General features: G+C 40.8%; 1 protein-coding gene across 3 annotated transcripts; it reads right to left on the bottom strand.

Annotated features, from left to right (window-relative positions):
- Positions 1-36: 36 nt before the first annotated feature.
- pds5a (PDS5 cohesin associated factor A) lies at positions 37-23,376 on the bottom strand. 3 transcript variants are annotated; one of them, XM_034080645.2, is made up of 33 exons: positions 23,237-23,374; positions 22,152-22,304; positions 17,259-17,462; positions 16,158-16,244; positions 15,958-16,055; positions 15,485-15,611; positions 14,419-14,499; positions 14,128-14,268; positions 13,792-13,907; positions 13,162-13,256; positions 12,887-13,032; positions 12,405-12,556; positions 11,959-12,072; positions 11,357-11,438; positions 11,217-11,265; positions 10,973-11,112; positions 10,441-10,556; positions 9,191-9,296; positions 8,886-9,046; positions 8,604-8,727; positions 8,272-8,430; positions 8,091-8,159; positions 7,520-7,656; positions 7,297-7,420; positions 6,532-6,736; positions 5,842-5,956; positions 5,516-5,648; positions 5,007-5,126; positions 4,700-4,762; positions 4,197-4,411; positions 3,947-4,034; positions 1,846-2,111; positions 37-1,127 (listed from the first exon to the last, which is right to left on the bottom strand). In XM_034080645.2, exons 2-33 carry the CDS (start codon positions 22,263-22,265, stop codon positions 1,124-1,126), a joined length of 3,951 nt encoding a protein of 1,316 aa, XP_033936536.1. In that variant the 5' UTR covers positions 22,266-22,304; positions 23,237-23,374; the 3' UTR covers positions 37-1,123. The 3 variants fall into 3 exon arrangements, with proteins under 3 accessions (XP_033936536.1, XP_033936543.1, XP_033936553.1); XM_034080652.1 differs by lacking the exon at positions 23,237-23,374 and adding an exon at positions 23,013-23,099; XM_034080662.2 differs by lacking the exon at positions 37-1,127 and adding an exon at positions 1,209-1,698 and having other exon boundaries at positions 23,237-23,376.
- Positions 23,377-25,212: the final 1,836 nt, after the last annotated feature.

Here is a 25,212-nt window from a genome sequence, read left to right as displayed (position 1 = left end):
TCCATAAACACTGATCAAGACAAATGTACTGCATGGTAACATCTAAGAGCATTTATTTTTCTGGAAAAAAATTAAATATGATCATGAGAATAGGCATACTTTAACTACAGTCAAAATAATTCATCAACGCATCCTGCAAGGTTTCAAATCACCCAGTTACTTAAAAGCAAGCTTTACCCAGCTGAACATCTGAAGTACAAAAAAAGATTTAATTGTAAAAGAACAAATCTGAACACATAGTATAGTAATATATCATTTATGCATTCAAAGTGAAGTACTAAATCATACTTCAGAAGTACAAAACCAAACTGTAATTCATACCCAGCTCGATTTCAGAGGGGAGGAGGCGCCAAATGGAGCTTGGAGCAAAGTATCCAGAAATGTTTGACTGCTTAAATGTGTCAAACACAGGCTTTTAAAAGCATTACAGGTGGCAGTTAATAGGCCCAAGTTTCTCCTGGACTTTGAGGTGCTATAGTCAAGCTAAAGCACCTCAACATACTTGTTAGAAGTCTAAACATACTAAAGTTTATAAAATGTTGGTGTTGGGACAGCTGCTAAATGCACAAATCTTATGCTATGATGATCCCGGATTCCAGCCACAGTAACCGCTTTGGATATTAAAAAGGTTCAACTGCAAAGTTGAACATGGGTATTTACAAAATACAACTGCAAGTAACACTAGTGAGCTCAAAATAAACAAAACTATTGTGCAACGGACTCGAGGAGGAAGAGGTCAGGAGACATACACAGACATTAGGATTTTCCCCAGGGAATTTAATAAGCAACAATCAACCAGATTAAAACGTTTGTAAAATGTCCATCCTGTTTTTTTCTTTATAATGGCTCCACAAAAGAAGCAAAGAGCAACAATCAGGGGGAAAAAGTTGTTTTTTGAGTAAGACCTACATACGATGAGCTTCATGACTATAAGGTATTTAAAACCTTCTAAGATGTCAGAGATTTGTGTCTGCGTGTGTGTGTACATGTGTGTGTTTTTAAGAAAGGTCCATAATGTGTCCAGGACAGCTTTAGAGTCAGAGGAGTGTGTACGCAGCGGAGGAACGAGGCAGAGTCCGGCCTGTTCGCTACGGTCTTGATTTCCCCTTCAGTGGTTTCCTCTTTACCTGAAACACAGCAAAAGGTTTGGACTCAGTGTCAGCACAGTAACACAGAAAGAAACATCGATGTAATCATCTCTGGCTGGTTGCTTCAAGAATACAACTTTTCCTCGACAGTAGATCTTTAAACAAATTAACATACAGAAACCATTTATTTAAAATAGCCATGTTAACTGCTTGGTAGAAATATTGTATTTTTTTGGGGGGGGGAAACCTGAATATGTTGTGCCTTCAGACATTAAACTGTGACAGTCACTGTGTTTATAAACATCCTGAGCTAAACCAACTCACTGCCAGCCCACTTTTGGGCTCTCCCTGCCTGCCAGAAGGAACCCCCCTCCTTGAAGACTTGGTTTCTCCCTGGTTGTACAGGTCGGACCCGTCTGCCTGGTGGTTCTGCTCTTTTGTGGGGGGGTGTCTCTCTCTCTCCTTCCTGATCTCTGGGCTGGACTCCATCTCTATCTCAGCATCGCCCTCGCTGCTCAGGAAGGGGGCAACTAACCCTACAGCTCTCCCTGTCTCCTCTCCTGACTCCCACTTTCTCAATGTTTCATTATCTCTGCTCACAACCAGCCACCTGAAGAGAAGAAAGTTGGCATCTGAAGGATGATCTGACTTCTGTTCAATCTCACGATAAGATAATAAGCCATCAGTGAAACAGGAATTCAAACTGAACAGCACCACTGTCAAGCCTTTTAACTTTGTCTCTTTCCTCCACTCTCACCTCTGCAAGTCGATCTGTCTCTTTGTCCCTTCTTCATTCTGCTGCTGCTGTTTTGACATCTTGATGTTGATGGAGTCTGCTGAGGGGTTGGATTTGGGGTCAGCTGCTCTCTTCCTGCCTCTGCCAGCTCCTCCTGTCGGTGTCACTGGAGCCTCTTTCTCAACCACCTCCACGGCGGCAGCAGCTGTTTTAGGAGGGCGGCCGCGTCGTTTGACGGTCGATGCTTCCGTCTCTGCGTCAGAAGTCACATTCTGACTTGCCTCGTTCTGAGAGATACAATGAGGATAGTAAAGTCAAGATAACCCTTCTTAAAAAGGGACAGTTACTCAAAAAACAAATATATATATTTTTCCTCAAACCTGTAGTGCTATATTTATCAATCGACATTTTTGTATTAGTTGCTGAGTGTTGGAGGAATCTGTAGAGATGCGTGCCTTCTCTCGACTATAATGGAATGAAATGGCACTCCGTTTCTGAACAGAAATCTGCACTAAAGATAATCCACAGACTGGCTGTGAGGAGTTAATGTAGGAACCATTCTCTTTTATCAACCACACTCGTCAACCGTAACACAGCACAGGAGCTCGCGTGCATTTACCCACCGATGACAGACTCCAGTGAGCTAGCTCAAATACTAGGGCTGTGCAATTAATCGTATTTTAATCGCGATTACGATTATGGCTTGCGACAATTATGAAAACAGCATAATTGACAAAATACGATTATTTTGCTGGGTGCGCTTTCGCCCCTCCCTAAAAGCCCACTCGGCCACCTGTGAGTGACATGTGTTGTGAGTGTTCAGCGCGAGCGAAGATGTCAGAACAAGAGCAGCAACTCGTTAAAAAGAAGGGTAAAACTATTTCCACTATTTGCAAGTACTTTGTCTTTACAATTAAAAAAATAATTAAAAACCTTTATTTATCCAGGTAAAATCCCATTGAGATCAATGATCTCTTTTTCAAGGGAGACCTGGAGATACATTTCACATCGCTAAAGATATGTACCCAGTTAGCACTGTTAGCAACCAGGGCTTTAAGCAACTTGTCAACACGTTGGACAAGCGTTACGCGATGCCGTCTCGGTATTATTTCAGCAGGTCTGCGCTGCCTGCACTGTATGACAAATGCCGTGGGGAAGTTGAGAGAGATGTGGCTTCAGCTGACTACTTTGCGACCACAACGGACCTATGGTCTAGCCGAGGGGTGCCCAACCAGTCAATCGCGAGATGTGTCTAAAAATAGAACAACAATATTCTGTTTTATCGTTAATGTCCTGTAACATAATCTTCCTGTGCCAGAATAATGCACTTGAACGCATCAAAGCTTTGTGATTGGCCGGCGTCACCCCATGTGTCGGGGCGTGGCTGAGGGTCTTCAGTCCAGGTGGCAATATTGTCACCTGCCTGCGCTCATCTCTGAAACCAGACCATGTAAACAGGCTGGTGTTTCTTGCAAAACATCTTTAAGAGATGACATGAGCAGCCCTACCAGCATTTGCCATGGTGGCCTAAACATTTTTATTTGGTCTTAAATTGGAGTTCAACATTTATTTCCTGTTACTTCTGGACCATGACGGTTGGCCAGCCTTCAACGTTTAACTGAGTGGAATATGTTGAATATGTTTTACCAAAATGTTGGCTATATGTTAAGGAGTTTTCAGTAGGTTGTGACAGTGCACTGCATCATATTTGATTTAATTTATTTTGGTCTAATTTATTTTTATTTATCATATTAATAATATATGTTTTGGAAGTGCACTTCAACATATTTGTTGATCTTGTTTATTGGTAAAATATTATTTGTTTTAAAGTTCAATAAATGGTCAATGAATAATCGTCAAAATAATCGTGATATCAATTATTGACCCAAATAATCGTGATTATGATTTTTGCCATAATCGCACAGCCCTATCAAATACAGCTCAGCCGAGGAGGAGAGCATTACGTTTACATCTCACGCCACAAGCAGAGTATTTGAGCTTGTATTATAGATAAGGCAGGCATCTCGCCAACTCACACCAAAACTATCTTTCTGGATAAAAAGCCCTTAAGTTAAGAGGAAATATGCGTTTTGTCACGTTTTGATGTTTTTTCCAAGCTTACCTTCTTCCCCTCACTGTTCTTGATGACTGGGTTCTCGTTGTTTTCCTGCGCTGGGCTCTCTGATGACTCGGTGGCAGCATTGTTGTTACTACAAGACATGTTTGAATATTGTTAAAGCCAACATTACTTTGAAATGTTGTGTGTGTGTGTGTGTGTGTGTGTGTGTGTGTGTGTGTGTGTGTGTGTGTGTGTGTGTGTGTGTGTGTGTGTGTGTGTGTGTGTGTGTGTGTGTGTGTGTGTGTGTGTGTACCTGTTCTTGATGGTGGAGGCGTTCAGTGGGGAGGAGTTGGTGCTGGCTGGGGCTGGGGCTGCTGCTGCTGCTGTTGCTGCTGCTGCTGCTGCTGCTGCTGCTGCTGCTGCTGCTGCTGTTGCTGCTGCTGCTGCGGTGGTGGTCTTGTTGAAGATCCTCCTCCCCGGTACCGTCAGAGGTTTGTTCGCAGCTCCCAACACTGGAGCTACTTTAGGCTGCGTGAAGAACGGAGGAGATCAAGGGTGCCATTAGTATTATACTGATAAGCATTTGATTGTTTATCATGGCCCTAAACCTTTTGACTCATTTGATCAGGCATGATGACCGAAGAGTTATACTCATAATACTAATAATTATATATAGATGTTTCTAAACTAAAACAAATATTTCTCTCTTACTCAACTAAACAATAAATTCAAAAGAAATGTTTAAATGTTTAGGTTAAATTAAAGTATACACATAACAGAGATGTGGCTCAGTAAATAGGAATGTTCGTCGTTTACCTTTCCAGAGAGCAGCATTTGTCTCATCTCTGTCGACAGATACTCTATTTCATTTTTGAACTCCTGTTGAAAGACATCACGGCAGAAAACTTTGATTAGCATAAACCGGTAAACCACAGAGGTCATGGATGTGGCTTATATCTTGAAGTGTGCCCATAGCCATCCACCATGCATTGGATGCAAGTCATTTTAAAGAAGACTTTGAAATGTTTCATCTTCAAGAGGAAAGAAAAAGGTTATGTATTACATCCTAGTATCCTGTATAAATCCGAATCCATGTGTGTGTTTGTGTGTGTGTGTTTATTGCCTTGTCCTGCACGATGAAGAAGTTGGAGGGTAGGACGGGGTCTTTCGGAGAGTCCAGGTGACATGCAGTGCTCTTGTTGGCGATGACGAAGAGAGCGACGTCACAGACAATATACATCTTCTGTAACCAAGACATCATGAGACACACTGTTAGGATTGTTGGTGTAATTAGGTGACTTGCCCCAAAGAGTTCGTAGTTGGGATGAAAAGTAACATTTTTCAAATTAAACCATGGTGAAATTACCGTCTGTAAGAATTATCGTTTGAAATGTTAATCATCATTGGAACCATAACAGAGCTTTGAGAAACACACAGTAAACTCTGTCAAGCATCAACAAAAGTCAGGTATGTTGTCCTTTAGCATGACACTTGGGTTTGTTTCAGGTCAATGAAAACATGGTGAACAGCACTCTGGACCCAGACTGAAGAGGGTTTAAAAGTGCTGAAGGAACTTTCATCTAAGATGGGTCCCTGTCTCCAGAACACACAGTAAGAAAATGTTGTTTGTACCTCATTGGCCTTTGCATCTTCAGGACACTGTGCGTCCTTCGTCTGCTTGATGTTCTCTACCATCTTCCTTAGGAAAGCATGACTGTTGTTCTCATTCTTGGTCATCAGCACTTCCAGCATGAACCACAGGCACCTAGTAGGCACATCAGCACAATGAACATCAATGGGTTCAGATTCACTCCTCAAAACCTGGGTCTCTTGAGCGTTGTAAGTCAAGAGTATACACTTTTATATTATTTGTAAAATAAAGATTCAAAAAACAAACATTCTCAGCCGTATGATCAGATTTAGTCAATACAATTAAAAAGAAATATGTCAACACTCACTCCTTGATATCTTTGAGCTGTTCATATTCCTGAGGTTTTGTGAAGTCTGGGTCGTGTGCCAGCAGGTGGATCATATAGGGGACGACAAACTCAGGAAGAAGAGAGACAAGTTTTTCTGTGGAAGAGAGAACAACACATTCATTTATATTAATTCATTTTGGACTATTTTATTTTTTAAATTGCAACTTTTACAAAAAGTGCTTTGAGTGAAAAAAGACTAGAAGAAAATTGCTATAATGATGCAAGTCAATGTACAAAATATTGGTAGCATCACTACACTACACAATTAATCGTATTTTAATCGCAATTACGATTTTGGCTTGCAACTATTATGAAAACAACATAATCGAAAAAAAACGGAAAAAAAACATAATGTTAATTTTTTTCTTTCAATAAATGGATATTTTTTCAGTCAATGGATAATCGTTTTTTAATAATCGTGATATCAATTATTGACCAAAATAATCGAGATTATGATTTTTGCCATAATCGAGCAGCCCTACTACACAGTGAAGAAATGCATGACATGGAGAAGATGGTGTACCGACAAATGCAAAACCTTTTTCTCCACGAAAAGCAGCAGACGACAGAAATCCAACATATGTGCAGCCATGAGAAGGCAGTAACTCTTCTCATAAATGCATGCAGTTCACTTTGTTTTGTAAAACATCCTTAGGTGGAACAACTGACCCTGAGCGAGTGGGTTTTGTTTGATGTACTCTCGGCGGACGGAGATGTTTTTGAGGAGGCACTGTCGGGCGTGGGCGCGGCGCTCCTTCACCGGGTCCTTGGCACACAGGGCGAAGACTGCCAGGTACTCCAGAGGCAGAGTCAGTTTGACCAGAGACAGGTGCAACTTCTGGGCGAAGATCTGACGCACCTGGTAGCACTCGTCCTGTACGTGAGAGAGAATAGACTTAAAATAAACAACCCAATCACATTAAAGGAGATTATCACTACTCACTAATGGTAAATAGGGATCCAACAAACATCATTTTCAATCTTCATTAATCCTACAATTTCAGTTGGTGATAAATATCGTAAATATAAATAATAAATAATAAACAACAGAGAAAGGAAAATCCCCATAAGGAAGATGCTAAAATTCCTTTGTGAAAAATCATTTTAAGGTTTAATTGGTTATCAAAATATTTGCACACACATTTCATTGATAAGTTGCAGCTCTAAATACGTTTTTCTTTCATTCATATAGTTCATTGTGACCTATTCTACTTATATGAAAACAGTTTTCATTGTGTAAACATACAATACATTGTGAAAAGGCATATTGCAATATACACAGACATGTTGACTAGTCATTTACTACTTTATAATCATAGCTGCTTCTGGCAGTGAGACATTGAACACATTAGTCTTCAACTTGACCAATTACACCTCCCCTCCCTGTCACATGTTCAAATCTGTTCTGTTCTGGAAAGTAATGTTGGGACTGACGTTGATAACGAGGCCGCAGAGCTGGAACTGTTCAGGTGTGATGATGTCATGGTAACAGGGCTCCTGGGCCAACTTCATGATGGCTCCACCGGCGGACAGCCTCAGACGAGACATGTCTGACTTACTGCGAGGAGAAAGAATTAATAGGCAATATGAAATAAAAGACCTGCGCAGTACAACCTGACGCTACTTCAGCTCTTGTGTGACTGAAGCTCCGAGTTACCTGATCTTCTTCTGCTCCGTGAGGTCTCCCTCGCTGACCAGCATGGCTGACAGCAGGCGCAGGGTGGAGTTCGCCGACTTGGATTGGTTGTTTTTCATCCCTAGTAACCAACGCACTAGCAGCTTGATGGCCTGGACCTGGGGAAACAGGAAGAGCGTGAATAAATTGTAAAGTGAGGTTACTGAATCTAAAATCTTAAAACGTACATGTTTTGACAACAAAACATTTGAATAAAATCTGAATAAAGATACACTGATCTTAATTATTGGTTATTAGCGAATTGGCCGTGACCAGTGACATGATGACTTTTCTTAAGTTTGCACTTTTTAAAACAAAAAACATGTTTTATACTGTCAACATTCAATAGTTCATGAAAGAAAAGTTTCCAAAAATGTTGGTCTATGCTGTCAATTGTATTTCATAGAAAGGAAACTGAAATCTGTGAAGCATTTGAAAAAGCAGGCTGCAATTGGTGCATCTCTAGACCACAATCTATGTTATATCTATGCATTGAGTGAACATTCTAAATCTAATTTGACTGGTAGTGAAATGGATGCCACCGATGTCTTACCTTAGCTAGGACTTCAGGTGAAACTTCCTCGTCAGTCGTCCACAGCTTCCCATTCTTGTTTCCCACCGACTGGAGACATAAAGGCACATCACATCAGGACTCTTTTCTTAACTGGGTTCATTTTCATTTAAGTTGTCATTTATTAAACATGTGTCCAAAAATATATTAAAAGATCACGCACCCTGTCATTCATGAGCAAATCCTTGACAATGAAATTAGCCACGATTGACTTCATCGGTGAAGCAAACTGATCTGGGGCCAGCATGGAGATGTGGCCCAGAGACACGAGGGGCGTGATGAGCTGCTCTGGGACGTCTGCGTTCAGACTGCGTGACAGAGGCTGGGGAGGGGGGGAAGTAACAGTGCAAGTGACAAGAAAAGATGAGTCACAGCGTGAAAAAAAAGGACATCAAAATTGTGAACAATGCCAGTTAAAAAAGAAAAGAAAAGAGATTGTTGTTATTTCTGATACTATGTAAATCCGGGTATATCCGTACATTTTAAGTCCCCTACCTCAAAAATCTGTGCCAGCTGCACTTCCTTGTTGTTAAAGATGGCGTGAATACAGTGCACGGCCTGCTTGGCCTGGTGAGGCGTTCCCCGCTTAGCTTTCTGATGCAGGACAGGGATCAGAGTCCTGATGGACATATAACAATAAGCATTAGGAAAACTTACCACACACAGATTATTCCTCTCAAAAAGTTTCGACCAATGGCCTGGAGGTTTAAAAAGCAACGGTATACACATCAATGTCTTGTAATTTACTCTTCAGAGTAAAATGCAGTTGGTTCTTACGATCTTATCTGTTGTAGCTCTGTCTCGATCTTCTGCCCTGTGTTCCTGAATATCTGAATGGCTGCCTCTGCCACTTTTTCATCCTCCATCTTCAAACACTGCAGCAGAGACTCGTAGGTTTCTGCAGAGTGGAACGCTGTGGGGTGGGTGAACGACAGCACCTTGAAGAAGTGAAACAAAGTAACAATTATTGATGTGTTGCACAATTCAACATTAAAACACTTTAGCTGTAATCTGCATGTTCAACAACCTTTTTACTAGAAATGACATCATTTATCTCTGTATGCTTGGTCCATGCTGTTTACCTTAAGGAGCTCCAGGCCAGAGCGGATAGCTGTATCCGGGGTAACGCCCTCCTCATCGTCATCAGCCGTACCCTCAATGGACTTGTTCAGCAGCTTCACCAGAGCACTAAAGTAAGACAGATTATAACTTATTACAATACATTTATCTTAAAAACATCCAAATGCGTTCCACGTGAAAAACTGAAGTACTTCAGTGTCTTATAAAAGGCATGAAAGCAAATATTTAACATTGGAGAAATAGTTGCACTGCCCAACTTAAGCACATAAAGACATTCAGTGTGTCCTGTGTTTTTCCATAAAGCAGAAAGGGTTAAACATGTTCACTGGCTAAGGCCTGCAGGTACACCTCACCACCACTAGGTGTCTCAGTGAATGAGAAAGCCTGTAGATGGCATTACACAATGACAGGGAGAACATGTAACTCACTATCTCTGAGATAAGAACTGCTGCTTTGTTGTAAGAGTGCCCCTTGTTGTGTGTACTCAAAAAGAAAGTAGAATCTTTTAAAACTGGATTTAAAAAAGTCTCATATTTTTCTACTTAAATCAGAATGTACTTTTATTGGTAATATAATTTACATTTGAACATGTTTTAATAGTGTTGGTCTGTTGCCCCTTTCACACCAACGCGTTTTCAGCTCCGGCTCGGAGCTAGAGCCTGAAAAGTACCGTTTTTTCCTCTTCACACCGCAGCGGCACCGCCTCTTAGCTCCGGAATCCGGTTCGTTTCCAGCTCCAAAATGTTTTCGCTCTAGAAGCAAGATTCCGGCGCCGCTTACGTCTCTCTTACGTCGAGGCGGGGATCAACCTCCTGAACATGCCCGCGTTTTATCCAGTTTGTACACAACGAGTCTTGAATTTCGCATGTGATGTTTGTAAAGTTCCAAGTAAAGTCGTCCCTTGTAAAGTCGTCCCGTGCCTTCCATTTCGTTTCGTAAGAGCATAACCAAAGCGAACAGCGCTTCAATACAATCGGCCTTTGTTGTTGTTGTCGATGTGAGGGATTTCCGCGCGGTTTGTCTTTTATGAAGCAGGCACGTAAACGGCTACGCCATGACGCAAACGATGAGGCAATGACGCAGTACCACCTCTGTGTGGTGTGAACAAAGCGGGAGCAGAAAAGGGAAACCGGTGCTGAACCAGGAAAGCTCTAGCACGGAGCTAGAACGGGAAAGCGCTGGTGTGAAAGCCGCATTTGTGAAACTTGGAGAATAAAACCCCGCTCTTGGTGCTTTGAGGAGTTTGTCTGACCTGATGGCCTCAGAGTCGATGTGGACAGGGGCGATGCGCTCCAGCAGGAACTTCACCATCTCCAGGAAGGGGTTGGTGGGCTGTTTGGGGAACGTCAATTTCCGAGTGATCTCCCTCTGCACAAAGAACAAACACCATTAACAACAACATTCATGGATTTGTGATATACCTGCATGGACATTTTACACCAGGGCTAATATTAATAAATGCAGGCAAACCTTGATATAAAGTGTCTTTATTTCTAACCCTGGATGTATGCTAAGATTAGTTTAATATTTCATTAATCAAAACAGCAGTGTGGGACATTTCCCAATTCCACAGTATGAAGATATGACTGCTTCTAGTTTTAAATAGAGATGAAATGATCCCTTCTCAGTAACTAACACAATGACAAAATGCCACAAATGAATTGTAAGACCCTTGAAATACCAATTATGGTTATATCATTCTCTGTTTGTGAGCTTTATTACATTTGAAAGCAGCTATAGAGAGAATGGGGCTGGTAGCCTGTGTGTATGATTGTTCCTCTCACCACACAGATCTCCGCCTGTTTGCAGGAGCAGGTGGGGCTGATGAGCATGTCCAGCTGCACTCTGAGCTTCTCGTCCTCTCCCAGAACCTGGTTGAACTTCTTCATGAAGTCCTGGGCCTTTCCAGCGTCTGGCAGATTCTCTGTGAACAGAAAGAGAAGAAAATGTTTTTCCTGTTAAGTGCAACCATTTTGAAAATCTGAGCGTGTAGACCGAAAGTGTCCTCTATATGTTTGTGCAACGTACTTGAAATATTCATCAGCTTCCCCATCTGGGCTGAGTTATTGGCCTCCGTCTACCGGGGGAAAGAGAGGGACAAATGTCATGGATCTGCTTTTCATCAAAAGATATGAAGATGTTTTGTGGGTAAAAGTATGTCAACACACCGCTGGCAGCTTGTGGAGGTCAAGCAGCTCTTTGACGAGGCTTCTCAGCATGTTTTGACACTTCCACATCTCATTCAGGGCCCTGAGAGCAAAGGAAACATCCAGAGGTGTGAGAACCAAGAGGGAGGTGTCAAAAGAACACGACTATAAATAAACTGCCTTTGTGATATGCACATATTGAACTGTTTATGTTGTTTAAGATACAGGTTTGCTAGCAGTTTTGATTTGTTGTGTCAATAGGGCATCTAAATCATTTTTTAAATGTTTAGTGAGGTCCATAAATTATCAGAAAATACAAAAACATGTCCATCCAAGTAGAAGATGTCTTTACATGCATAGTTTTGTAAGTACAGAACACAGATATTATTTATTTAAATGTAAATTAAATAGAGAAGCAGGTCACCGCCATAAAACAGCATCGTCTGCTATAATAAGTTAACAACTATTTGATTAACAAAATAGTTTCTGGTTATATATATGAAGAGATGCAATCACTGCAGCCCTATTAGCCAAGATACAATAACAAGATGCAGGTTAGTCTCATCTGTACAATCTAACCGTGTGTTTTTGTTGAAGATTGTTAATGTTGCAGGTGTACTGACTTGACAGCGTTGGTGTCCAGGCAGGCATACAGGTAGTAAAGACACTTCATCTTCTCCTCTGTGTTGAGACTGTGAGGAACCATGTACTGAGCGAAGATCTTCTCTACTAATAACCTGCAGGAAGGAGGAGAGCTTCGGTGAGTTGTGTGAAAACAGAGAAAATGTCAAACGGAATACATTTGACATACTTATAAACTTGAATGCAGTAATCTCAAAGATCTGTAGTAATATCACTAGTTTTAACCAGTCTATTTGTCCTATTTATTATTGTCTGTTAATACAAGTCTCACAAGGTTTCAAATAAATGTATTATTCTACAGACACAAGATGTATCAAGTGCTTTTGGTCATGGCAACCCCCACTTAAGTAATGTTGCCATGGCTGTAAAATGTCCAAAACAGCTGTGTTGTCCTTCTCCACATGAAACCATCCGTGTATAAACTCACTTGTCATCAATGCTGTTCTGATAGTAGATGTGCAGCAGTTTGTCTTTGATCCAGCTGATCTTCTGGGCACACTCTTTCCCGGCCTCATGGTGCAGACAGTATTTCTTATAAAGCTGAGCAAGGCCCATCATGCCCTCTTTACGCACACGCCACTATAGTGGGAGGGAGAGGAGGGAGGAAACACAGGGCAGGGAGGACAGAATAAGATGAAGCTGAGGAAATGCAATCAATGAAAAAGCAGCCCAGAGTAAAGGAGATCCTGATCTGTGGTTTACTCTTAGTCATGAGCAAATTCAAACTTGATGATGCCTCCAAGGGGCTCAACTAATGAATAACAGAGCAAATCACCATACTACTATAGATGCTATAACAATCTGAACATGTCATAAAGACATATCCGTACATCAGAGCCATTCCTTTCCTACATGCCAACAATAAAGAAATCTTTACTCATGCCCCATGTTTGTTCATATTTGTCTTACCCTCTTGTCCAATGTCCTCTCTCGTACAAAGCCCAGCAGCTGGTCATTGATTAAGTTGAGGTCTTTCTTTCCAGCGTTGATGATGGTGACGATGACATCATGACGGATGGCCTCCTCCGGGTCATGGGAACGCACCTTCAAATACTCTGATTGGATAATAAGGAGAGGGATATGGAACCATATTTTCATTCGTAGCAAGATGTGAAAGAAAGAGCAGAAGTAGGGGATAGAGGAAAAGTGAAGAAGACTCCGTGAGACAGAAAACACTAACCCACCTGTCAAGTCTTTGGCCAGATCCGGGTGGTTCATCAGGCAGTGGCTGGCAAACTTTACACACTCTAGCCTGACTGGAACGTGGATGTCATTAAACCTGGAGAGAAACATCAGTCACACATAATGAGATCAACTGAACCATGCTCTATCGTATTATAAAAGGCCAGTGACGGACTGAGGAAATTCGAATCTAATGTCACCAGGTAGACTGCTAAAGGTCATTTTAAAACTCTTTTTCGATATGTGCCGTCAGTTCAGTTATAATGGATGCCTTAACTTTCTCATTACAGTGCTGTACAGACGTGCCCCACATCAACTGCATGATAATAGTGTAGATGAGATCACAATCAGAAACCGGTTTATTGCAAAGTAGGTTAACACATACGAGGAATGTGTGTGTGTGTTTTTGGTGCATACATTTCCGTTTACTATCTCATGATCTCTACAACCACCAGTCTCAATAATCCACAGCGGGAAACTTTTAGTCTGTCCTGTGTGTGTGTGTGTGTGTATGTATGTATGTATGTATGTATGTATGTATGTATGTATGTATGTATGTATGTATGTATGTATGTATGTATGTATGTGTGTGTGTGTGTGTGTGTGTGTGTGTGTGCGTCTACGTAACTCACCGTCCTAAGAAGCACTGCCACAGCGGCCTGTTCTGTGACGCCAGCTCTGAGTCTTTGGCTCCAAACAACTTAGCCAGCAACCGTACAACAGCGAGGCGCTCCTCACCATCATTACTCTGCAAACGCAAAACACATGTTAAACACAGTTGCATTTTCAGGGTCTTTTAATAATTCAATTCCTGTCCTGCTCACTCTCTTACTGCAAACACTGCGACAAACTGTCAACCATCCCATCTTAACAAAACAAATTTCATCAATTCTTTCTGTGACCTAAGGGGAAATTATAATTGTGTAGGGGGCGACAATGTGTGTGTGTGTGTGTGTGTGTGTGTTAACCTTAAGTTTGAATTCCAGCTGTGGCATGACAGAGGTAAGCAGCATTGGGTCGATGGCAAAAAGTTCCTGGATGAGGTCAAAGACGTGCTCCGACAGGTCGCTGACTGATGACTTGCCCATCACTAAAACCTGATTGAAGAACTGAGAAAGGAAAAAGCACTGAGATAAACAACTTAAAACAATATCATCTGTAGAAACAGACAACATTTTAAGTACAAATTGTCTGAGGACGTAAGCATAAAAACTAAAACACACTTTCACAAACAGAAAACAAATAAGGCTCCTCCTCACGTTTGCGATGCATGTCTCGATGGTCTGGACTGTCCTCTTCAGCAGAGTCTTAGCAAGATCGTACGCTTGCTTGTTCAGATTCTGTTCGAAGGAAAGTTAAACATGGATTAGTAGGGATGTAACGATATATCGAATATCGCGGTAAATAAATGTCTCAATACCGTCGTGAGACTGACAAAATCTACCGCGATCTTTTTTCTTTTAAATGTATTCAACCAGATGGTCCCATTGAGATCATCGATCTCTTTTTCAAGGGAGACCTGTCCAACATGGCAGCAAGTAGGTTACAACATGAACATAAAACAGAACACAAAAGGACATCATATTTACAGGGCTACATGTACATACCTAGAGACATTGACAAGTACCAACAGTATATTTATATCTCGCCCTGTCAATAAGCCTCATCTTCTTGGTGGAGAGACAATGCACAGTTTTACCCACTGCTGTCACCCATGGCCAAAGCATATCTCTCAATATCAACATCAGTACCAAGCAAGAGTTTTTTCCACAGCAGGGGATATTGTAAACGCCCAAACATCCCAGCTTCTAAATGTGGACATGCTCATATTCCTAAAAGAAAACCTTGATGATGCTGAGTGAGTGAGTTAGAGTTGAGTTACTTGAAAAACTAAAGTGAAACTTGATTTATTCTATTGCAGGGTCTGATTATTATATTGTTGACACTTTAAAAAAATACTACTATTCTATCAAAATGCTGTACAAATCAGATTTATTATTTAATAAAGGAAAAAAAAATTCACATTTTTTTCCTTTATTTTTCAATATCGCGATAAATATCGTACCGTGGACTTTTTAATCGCGATATTAACGCAGTACCGTGAGTTTTTGGTATCTTTACATCCCTATGGATTAGTATATTAAATTGTCGTAGAACATCTTACCCAAACATTCACTGATACACAGACCACCAGCTTGGGCAATATGATTTAAGCTGACAGCAATGGATTATAAAAGACTATAAAAAAAACCGAGTCTATAATAAGTCTGCAACTAACAATCATTTTATCGTTGATGGACCAATGGTTTACTCTACTGGTCCCACCTTGTGAGCAGGAATGAGGTTAATGAGCATGGTGTCCAGCAGCTCCTGTGTGACTCCGTCGCCCTCCATGATGATGGAGCTCATCAGGTCTATCATGTGCATCTGCACCTTCTGGTTATGGCTGTTACTGTGGAGGAAGAGTTGAAAATGTAAGAAAAATGAAACAATATTTAATCAAAAACAAAGAGCGATTACTCATTTGAACCCCCTCTACACCTGGGGTTATAATGGGTTCTCATGGTAACTGGGTGTATACCTTTCAGTATGCGTTCTCTAGATAATTAAAACATGTTAAAAGGGAAATAAAAATAGAGCTTAGGTGACAGACTTAAGGGCTACTAGCTGGACTGTGCCGGAATTAAATAAGGGCCTCATGAAAAGTGATCGTATGGAATGCAGTTTAAACATTATAAATGTATAATATGGAGAGATTGTAAACAGTAGGACACAGCAGCAGATAACAAGGGCCTTACTTGATGACAGAGAAGAGTGATTTGAAAAGCTGGATGAAGATCTCGTTGCAGTCCTCCAGTTCGAAGCATATGTTGTACGACTTCACCCACGCCAGGTTCTAGAGAAAAGCATAACAGACATTTGTTATTCCAGCCCCTGAACCACAATGAACAAAATAAAAGTGAAGCTCCTTGTTGTTTCTACCACTTAAGTTCCTTACCTCCAGCAGGTAGAAGTATCTGTTGAACTGAGGGCTCTTAGTGTCCTCCAGGCCCTTTAGCTGTCTGGTGATGAACAGGAAAATGTCCTGGAGACAAGACAGTACAACATATAAATATAAACAAATATTCAAGTGTGCACATTAGTTATTTTCCCTGTCCTCTCTGGTGTGGTGCACTGCCTGCAGGAGCCACAGGGGGTAATGCAAGCAGGTACAGTTGTCAAAAATAGATACTTGGCAAACAAAGCTCAAAAAGTTTGACCTCACATTAAAGAGCAACTTGCAGGTTGTTTTTTTTTTACTAGATTTATGCTTAACCTTGCCTGAAAATTACAATTAAAAAAGTGAATGCAGGATTTGATATGTTTTACGAGACATAAGGGCAGGAATTCAGAGGGAAAGGAGCCGTTTGAGCTCTGCTACTTTTAACGGCATACGCGTCATATTACGTCACATGGGGGAGCAACTTTCTCGGACTCATTCTCTGCCCAATCCGCGGTAGTAGTTTGTGGTGGTTTGAGCGGTTGTGATTTAGTGAGCTGGTATTTTCTCGGTAATTTTACATTACATTTCACGTTGCTCATTTTTAATCATGGTGAGCTGGAGTTGTGCAGGTGGCCTGTCAGGACATCGAGTCCACAGTTTCACTAACAGGAAAAGGACCGGAGCTAGCTTTCGTTCCTGGGTGCGTTGTGCATCCACCCCCCTGCAGCTCTCCCTCTCTCCCCCTCCCGATGGCCGTCATTTCTTCTAATCCTTGGCTGCTCCTGGTCTCTTGGACGCATAGCAGGCTCATAATTATATGGTTGTGGTCCGTCATATGCATTCGAATGTACATGTTCAACCTCTTCTGTGTCAAAACTAGCATTGTGATCCATGTTTATGAATACGTTAGACCGGCGTATCATATAAAATGATACATTTGATAGAATTACTTTTTATTTTGCACATGTTCTTGAGATTCAACTACAGCTCCTATTACCTGCACAGCTGTCATTTCAATTGGAGTTTTCAGCAAAACAGAAAAGCTTGGTGTGTTTTTATTTAGAAACAGGGGCTTGATAAAGGATAACAAACACTTATCTAGGATCAGCTCCTAACCTTGAGTTTGTCGTGGGAGGTGTAGGGGGCCTCGGGAGCATAGATCCTGAAGATGTCAGCCAGACAGCAGGCCACCAGCAGCCTCACGTCTTTGTTGGGGTTCCTGAGGAAGAACTCTGAGGCGAGGTGGAGCGCCAGGCCGAGATACTGCGCCTTCTCCTCCTCAGAGTCTTGGTCCATGTCCATGTAGGTCTTCACCACCATCTGTGAGAAAGCGCGACAAGAGAGGAGGGTGAGAAAGGAACATTTTGGGGAGGCCTTATTAAATTATTTAACGTAATGTTAAGAACTGCATGGTTTGCCCTAGTGCAATTATCATTGACTGGGCATATCTTTAAAGGAGACACTCGTGGGTATCCATAGAACCCATTTTCATTTTAAGCGTTGCCTTCCCAAGAAGCATGAAGTTGTTAGTACAAATACATTTTTGAGGCTTTGCATTTCATATGATGACAGCACCTTTACTTAAGCAAGCCCAATAAAATGGTCTGCACTCGTTAGTTCATCTACAGCTCAAAATATCAACAGCAGCCCTTTAATGTGTGGTGAGTGTACTTGCAATGCTACTGGGGTTACTTTATAATATATTTAGCATATTTCAGCTGATTCTGCAGTTCAGATGACACCAGCTGGGCCAAAAAGACTTTCCCCATAAGAAATATAGAAGAATTAACAGCTGCCAAATGAAAGATGCACTTTTATGAGCTTCAAAACTACCCTTAATCGATACGTGTGTATCCATGGTTTAAACAGGGCAAACTATTATTTTATTTCAACAGTGATGTAACGGGGTCAAAATAGCACAGAAAATCAATAAAGTTGGCTACAAATTGTAAACATAAGCATTACAAAAAGCTTCAGCAATGATCCATTAATAACCCCATTACCTTCTAGTACCATGGTCTGTCAGAGCTTGTTTGCTGGAATCGGCTGCATTCAGTTTTATATGAAGAAACCAGAACAGAGGGACACGACCATACAGCTTTTGCGCGTCCAGAACAATCAAAACTGAGAAGTAAAGAGCCTAAAGCAACAGAGCTTTGAAGAACAAACGAGCCTTAAACAAGAAGTTTGAGACATTCCAACACTTTTAAAGTACATAGCTTGGTAAAAACGTTTCCCAGTGCTGCTTAGGGGGCTTGACTTCTAATGTCAACTTGTCCGTTTTGATTAGTTCAAGGCGAAACAAATAAGGCCCAAGGTTAAAATGACAGGACACAATATCCATTATTGAAATTGTTAAACATAAGCCCTTGTGTCTCAAGAGGTTATATGCACACATCAATGTCAAACATCTCAGTTTAAGATATTGATACTAGGACTACCACTTCCTCTAGCAGAGCAATGAGTGAGTGTGTGTACGAAAGGGGAGCAAAGCAGAGCAGTGGCGCTCTCTATACAGCCAGGCAGTGAGCTGGGGTGGGGGATGGGCCAACCGCTCCAGCAGACTGCAGAGAGAGTGCCACACTCACTCCTACAAACACACACACTCCAACCAACCGTCGGCTGCTCTCAGCTAAAACAGTCACAACCCAGCCGGTGAAAGCTCTCCACAGAGACGAGTGTGTGGGGCGGTTGAGCCGTGGAGTATGTGTGTTTCTCTGCGCCTTTAAATGTATTGTTGTTTTTTGTCTGTGTAAAAATATATATGTGGCATGTTTATCAAATGATTGCAAAGTCTGCGACTCCACACAGTTGTTGTGTTATCTGCATAATGATTATCTTACATTGAGCTGCAATTCAACCCTTCAATTCATGCAAGCAGCTTATATAACATCCAATAAACTGTAACAACCATTTTTATCTTCATGAGTCATCATGTCCTCTGTGACCCCCTACATCAGGGCTGCAGCTAACAATTATTTTAATATTGATCAATTGACCAAACAATTTCTTGGTTCATCAGTCTATTTAATTTCAGAAAAAGTGTGAACAATACATATCTTTAAATGTCAGAAATACATGTCCACCCTAAATTGTCAAAGCCCAAGTCGATGTGTTTAAACACACACACACACACACACACACACACACACACACACACACACACACACACACACACACACACACACACACACACACACACACACACACACACACACACACACACACACACACACACACACACACACACACACACACACACACACACACACACACACACACACACACACACACACACACACACACACACACACACACACACACACGTCTATTTAGTGAGCACTATGGATTAGCTGGATTCTACACACTGGACGGATCAAACAAGCAGGACACTCTCCTGGTACTTTAGTATGGATAAGAAATAGTACAATCATCCTGTTCACCTGGCAGCAATCAACACCAAAGGGGAAACATTGTTACCTAACGTTTTTTTATACATTTTTTAACTAAACAATGGAAGAATTTCGTTGTAGTTATACAATAAATCATACAAGTCGATGGCAAGACTCCAGACAGCTGCTGGCTGTAACTTCAAATATGCATACAAACGGGCGGGATTTATCTTGTCATCTTACTTTGAGCAAGAGGAAGGGTATTTACAAAGTGTTGAACTATTACTGTAGCTTGGGAACAAAAGCAGATGATTTTTCCTCTAAGGAATAAAGGTTATTTCACTAGCAAACAGACCGTTTAAGCTTTCTGTTCCTGCACAAAGGGCTTTTCTTTGACAAATCAAAGAGTACACGACGAGTCTGTGCTACTGAAAATATTAAACTGGGTAGGCTCAGTTAGCAATTTCCCTTTCAAATGGTAAAACAACTTTTTTGGGCCCATTTCACCAGCAATGTGAAAACTGATAAAGGCTGGTAAAGCCAGAGTGTTTTAACCCCACATGTATCCCCCCCACACCTTCTTTCTCCCCACATTAAAGACAACTTGTGCCCACCTATTACCAAACAACAAATCATCTTCGACAATGAGATAGTTACCCTGAAAACGTTACACGAGGATGCATATTAGTTAAACCGACACCAGTGTATACTGAAAGCTGTTTTGCACCATAGCAACACATATACAAACTACAAAGCAAATATTCAACTTTCAGTTAGAAGAAACAACAATTAACATCTATTGACTGTAATAAAATACATGCACACCACAACATGTTTTCAGAAATGTAGTTGTTTTTTTTAGATACAAAAAGTGCTGTCATGAACTCAGGGATATATTGTCGTAAACCCTTTTGCAATACTCATGTAAACACCTTATATGCTCCTTTTGTTGCAAACTGACATGAGTAATCATTTCTATGGTGGAACTGAGTACAAATGGTAACCAACCAGGTGCAACAACTCCTCCTCCTTTTTAACGTTCCACATGCATTTGACCAAACTAAAGAATACAGAACAACTTATGATATCGGCTGAATGTAGATGAATTGACTTTAAAACTGCGAAAATAAGCTCTCGGCTTGCTTAATGCTCTGCTGGCAATACAACATGAGTCATGAATCCCTTTCATAAATTGCTAATTGGACATGCAATTAGTAATTCTTTCCAAAGCACAGCAGTATACGGCAGAGTAAATAGATCTGTAAACATGTGTCTTGCACAAGCAAAACCTGCCATTCAGCAGATGTGTCCTGCTTGTCTAAGGGATGTGTGCTATATGGTCACAATGCTACTTTATAAACACCTCTAGGATGTCAGGAAACATAGTTGTCTAGTAGTAAACAATCTAACGTGATTAAGAAGAGTCACAAGATCCCTGTAAACACTGAAGCACAGTTGTCAACTTTATATTGCTGAAGGTTTGAAGTGTGGGGAAGATATCAGGATGCATTGAAACAGGGTTTAGCACCCATGTTTTAATTGGCTATAATAAATATGTTTAAAACTACTGCATCAATTCTAAACTTGAAAATTAGAATTATTACCTTAATCTTAACTGGTGAACATAGTGAAGCATTAAGCAGCTAAAGCCAGAGCCAGATATTTCTCTCAGGTGTTGACTGAACCAGAAACTGATCTCAGGTTTCCCTCACCTTCCAAAGTAAAAAACAGCAAACACCATTGAAGCATTTTAATGTTCATTTTCAAGCTCCTTCCATTTGTAGTAAAGTTCAGAAGTATATATAGGATACTGTTAATTGCACTATTAGATCACATCAAACTAGATCTTACTGTGGTATCAACAACCAGGAGAGCAACCCAGAGTAGGGAGACGTATTAAAATAATAAAAGGTGTGGTGTTTTGTTTCACCAGTTTATAAATAGACTAACAATTTATACTGTCGAGATGTCAAGCAGATCCAAGCACTTTAACACGGAGAGCAAATTTGACTAAACTCCAAATGCCTTGTACTTGATGGCTGTGTAAATAAGCAACGATTCCAATATTTCAAATGAATAGGTCAGTTTTATTACTGCTACCGGGAAGTGCGCAGAACTAAAATATCCATGAATCAAGATAAATATACGCAAGTATACATTGAATAATGGGACCTTTCTTTGAAAAGGGAATGCAAACAGGAGTGGATGTGTTGTTCCCTTGCAGTAAAAATAGCTTCAGTATGCAATGTTAGCTTTTCTTAAGTTGATATTTTGGGATAAGCCCATTTTTGCAGTCGAACAAAATGAAATGCTGATAAACTTGTGAGACTATAATGCTACTGAACAACAATAATTAATGTCACCGAAGTTCAACAATCACAATCATATTCTAGAAATGATATTCAGTGTTGTTATCAATCTGAGAGAACTAAACAATACCATAGAAGATTTGGAAAACGGCCTACCATACAAGAACAATTGACTCTTATTGACTTAATGTACAGTAGTATACAAAGTTAAGAGGGATTGGCATTTTGCCAGGGACTGGACACAGATAAATGGGACAAGGGCTTGCCGAAAATGAATCTTGACAGAATGAAACCACACACATACATACCTTTAAACGTTTGACCACCTCATCGTTGCTGATTTTGTCCGTAATATCCTTCACTCCGGGGGGGTATATGATCTTCCCGTCCCCCACCGGTTTCTGCTGTTGCGGGAACTCCATGCTTGTTGATGTCTGGTCCACACGGTCTTCTACTGGCCTCTATGGGTCAGAAAACAAAAGTTCAGCACCACCATGCTACCGCACTTACAAAAACCTTGTTTTAAGCATCATTCTCATTTGCCAAGTATGGAATTTATTCGCCGAATTAGTCAAACCGCACCTGTGTACTAAACGATATTATAATCCAGAATACTTTTCAGAGAGAAAGCCAACATTAAACCATCTGCCTTCATAGTATTAGCTCGCATGCTAAAACAACCCAGCTAAACATCAGCTCCATATTCCCAGTAAATTTCTCAGCAAACACTGTATCGCTAGAGAAACAAGCTGTGCTGCTATCGCGGTAACCTTACAGCCATTTGAATCGCTAATTGTGTGGAAAGCCAGTTTGAAAACAACAAAACAGCAGCAAATGTATGTTTACTGTCATACAGGTTATCAAATTAGCCAGCTAGCCAGTTGCAGTGCAAACATCATTGGCTAGCCGCTAGCATTTTGCGGGAAGGAAGTAATATGCTAGCAGCGAGCGGCTAATACACGTTAGCCGTGCTAGCTAACTGGTTAGCCTACTTTGCTAGCGTAGGCCGCAAACTATGGAGGTACCCATCACATCTCCAGCTACATACAATCACAGAGGAAGTAAAGTATCCTATCACCTCTGCCTCAAATAGTCATGCCCGTGTTCAGTTCGTGCGGTTTAAAACAAATGCAACTACTTTGTGAAGTTTTAAAATCAAGCTAATTTACTTGTTTCTGTCTTTTTTCAACTTCAACGCATCGCTCCGTTCTGCCGCTAGTTTACAGGCGAAGCAGGGCTGCTACCGTCGCCCTGAGCCCTCCTCTCTCACACCAACTTGCACCCACAGAGGATTTTTAACATCCTAACAAATGCAAAATTAATCTATTTTCAAATATACTCCTACGACTAAAACAGCAGCACATTTGTCAAGCGTTTCCTCGTTTGTATTTACCTCTCAAGTGGGCCGTTTTAATTCATTAGTCTGACACAGGTTGGTTTTAGTTTTCGGCACAAAGCTCTCTGTCCGTTCAGTCAGTGGTGTCTGTGAGGCTAGGTGCACAGCGCCCCCTCGGTCTCACTGCGGCACTGCAATGTATGTGGAATACATGGCGGGAGTCAGAAACAAACAACTCTAATCACTTTCTGTCTTTCACTGTATCGTTGCCAATGTGTTCATATGTGCTGACCCAACATGTCTGTCCTTCACACCAACGTGTGTTTGGGGTTTTCTTTAAAATATATACAATACTTGTATATGAAAGAAAGATACAATTATGCAAAACAAATTACACCGCCTAATAGATGTATGATTTTGTGATGTATTTCGAAGAATTTTGACATTACAGTATAAAAAATAAGCAAATAATTAGGATTATTCTCAAAATAAATTAAATGTATAATTACAATAAATACACATGATTGGGTTTACTTAATTAAAGAGACAATTCATTTAAAACTACAAACATTAACTCAGATAAGGCTTCATTTGTGTCTCACATTGTTATGAGCACCACCAATACTACTTTTACTTTAATTACTTTTGCCATTAACACCTTAGCAAATTAACTTTCACTATTACACAATTAATTGTGAGAACAATGACACCTGGTGGTGAACTGGTATGACAAATACAATTTAATCGTTGCAGTACCATCTGACATTAAGTATTGTTTAGTTTGTTTGATCACTTTACAATTAAATAGTTTCACATAAGTACTTATTATACTTCACATTTGTCTCAATACTTCTGTACCAGTGGCGGTTCTAGACCAATTTGACTGGGGGGGCAGTTCTTTTCTGAGGGGGGCACAATAAATGCAGGACGAAAAAGACCAAGAAAGTATGAAGTAATTCTGCATAAGAAAACAATGCAATACAGTTATTGGTATTTGTTTCATTACACATTATTATATGCTTGCCTTTACCCTTTGTGTGCTGTTTGGGTCTGTGGGACCCGTTTTCAGTGTTTACTAAAAGAAAATGTATGCAATTTAATTATTTTAACCTGCTTTATTTAGGGGTGGACCTCACACCCTCTAGGGGGGTCCGGGGGCATGCACCCCCGAAGTTAAATGCATCAATCTGGTGCACTTTGAGCACAACATGAATGTATGGATACAGCTCTTCACACTCATATGAAACGGAGCTGTATACTTTTCAATAATCCAAAAATCTTTAGAATATGATCTCAACCAATAACAAATCATTTAAACTTGTTTATTCTTATCTTATGTTACCTAGTTAGCATTCTTTCTTTTTATTTATGCATATTTTACTAATCACTCCCGTTTTAAACTGTTTTTTTAGTACCTCTATAGTACACATTGGAATGATTTCTTACTTTATTCTTTACACCTATATTAAATAGATAAAGGTGTGCTCTCTAGCTCTCTCTCTCTCTCTCTCTCTCTCTCTCTCTGTCTCGCTCGCTCACAGAGGCTGTGTGCTCTTCCGTGGCGATGATGGCTTGCGTTAAAAAAAATATATTTGTAAAGTGGGGGAAACAGGATTTCAAAAAGTGGGGGGGCATGTTCGCCATCCCCCCCCCACTGTACGTCAAGTGCAATACATATATATATATACGCAAGTTGCAACACCCAAACAGTAAAACTCTGCCCCTCATGTGTTGTATAGGCTGGCATGATTAGGCTGTGTTGTGTAGATTCTGCCAGTAAGATGCCGCTCCACATTGCTTTTCTTCCCGATTGCAACGCTGGTCCCGCAAATCAAGCAAGAACGTGATTGGGCAATATTCATTGTGGGGGGTGGGGGGAGGAGGGGTGTTAGATAGATATAGAGTTATAGTAAGTAGATAGAGTTCGCTATGATTGAAGTTTCGTTTAGATTCTTTTTTTGTGTGTGTATTTTTACATTTTGGATTTGCTTGGCGAGCTACTTATTGAGGGCTTGCGAGCTACCGGTAGCTCG

This window comes from Pseudochaenichthys georgianus, chromosome 1 (assembly GCF_902827115.2).
Source record: "Pseudochaenichthys georgianus chromosome 1, fPseGeo1.2, whole genome shotgun sequence".
Taxonomy (NCBI): Eukaryota; Metazoa; Chordata; class Actinopteri; order Perciformes; family Channichthyidae; genus Pseudochaenichthys; species Pseudochaenichthys georgianus.
The sequence above is the reverse complement of the archived record's forward strand: the minus strand, read 5'-3'. Positions and strand labels throughout refer to the sequence as shown.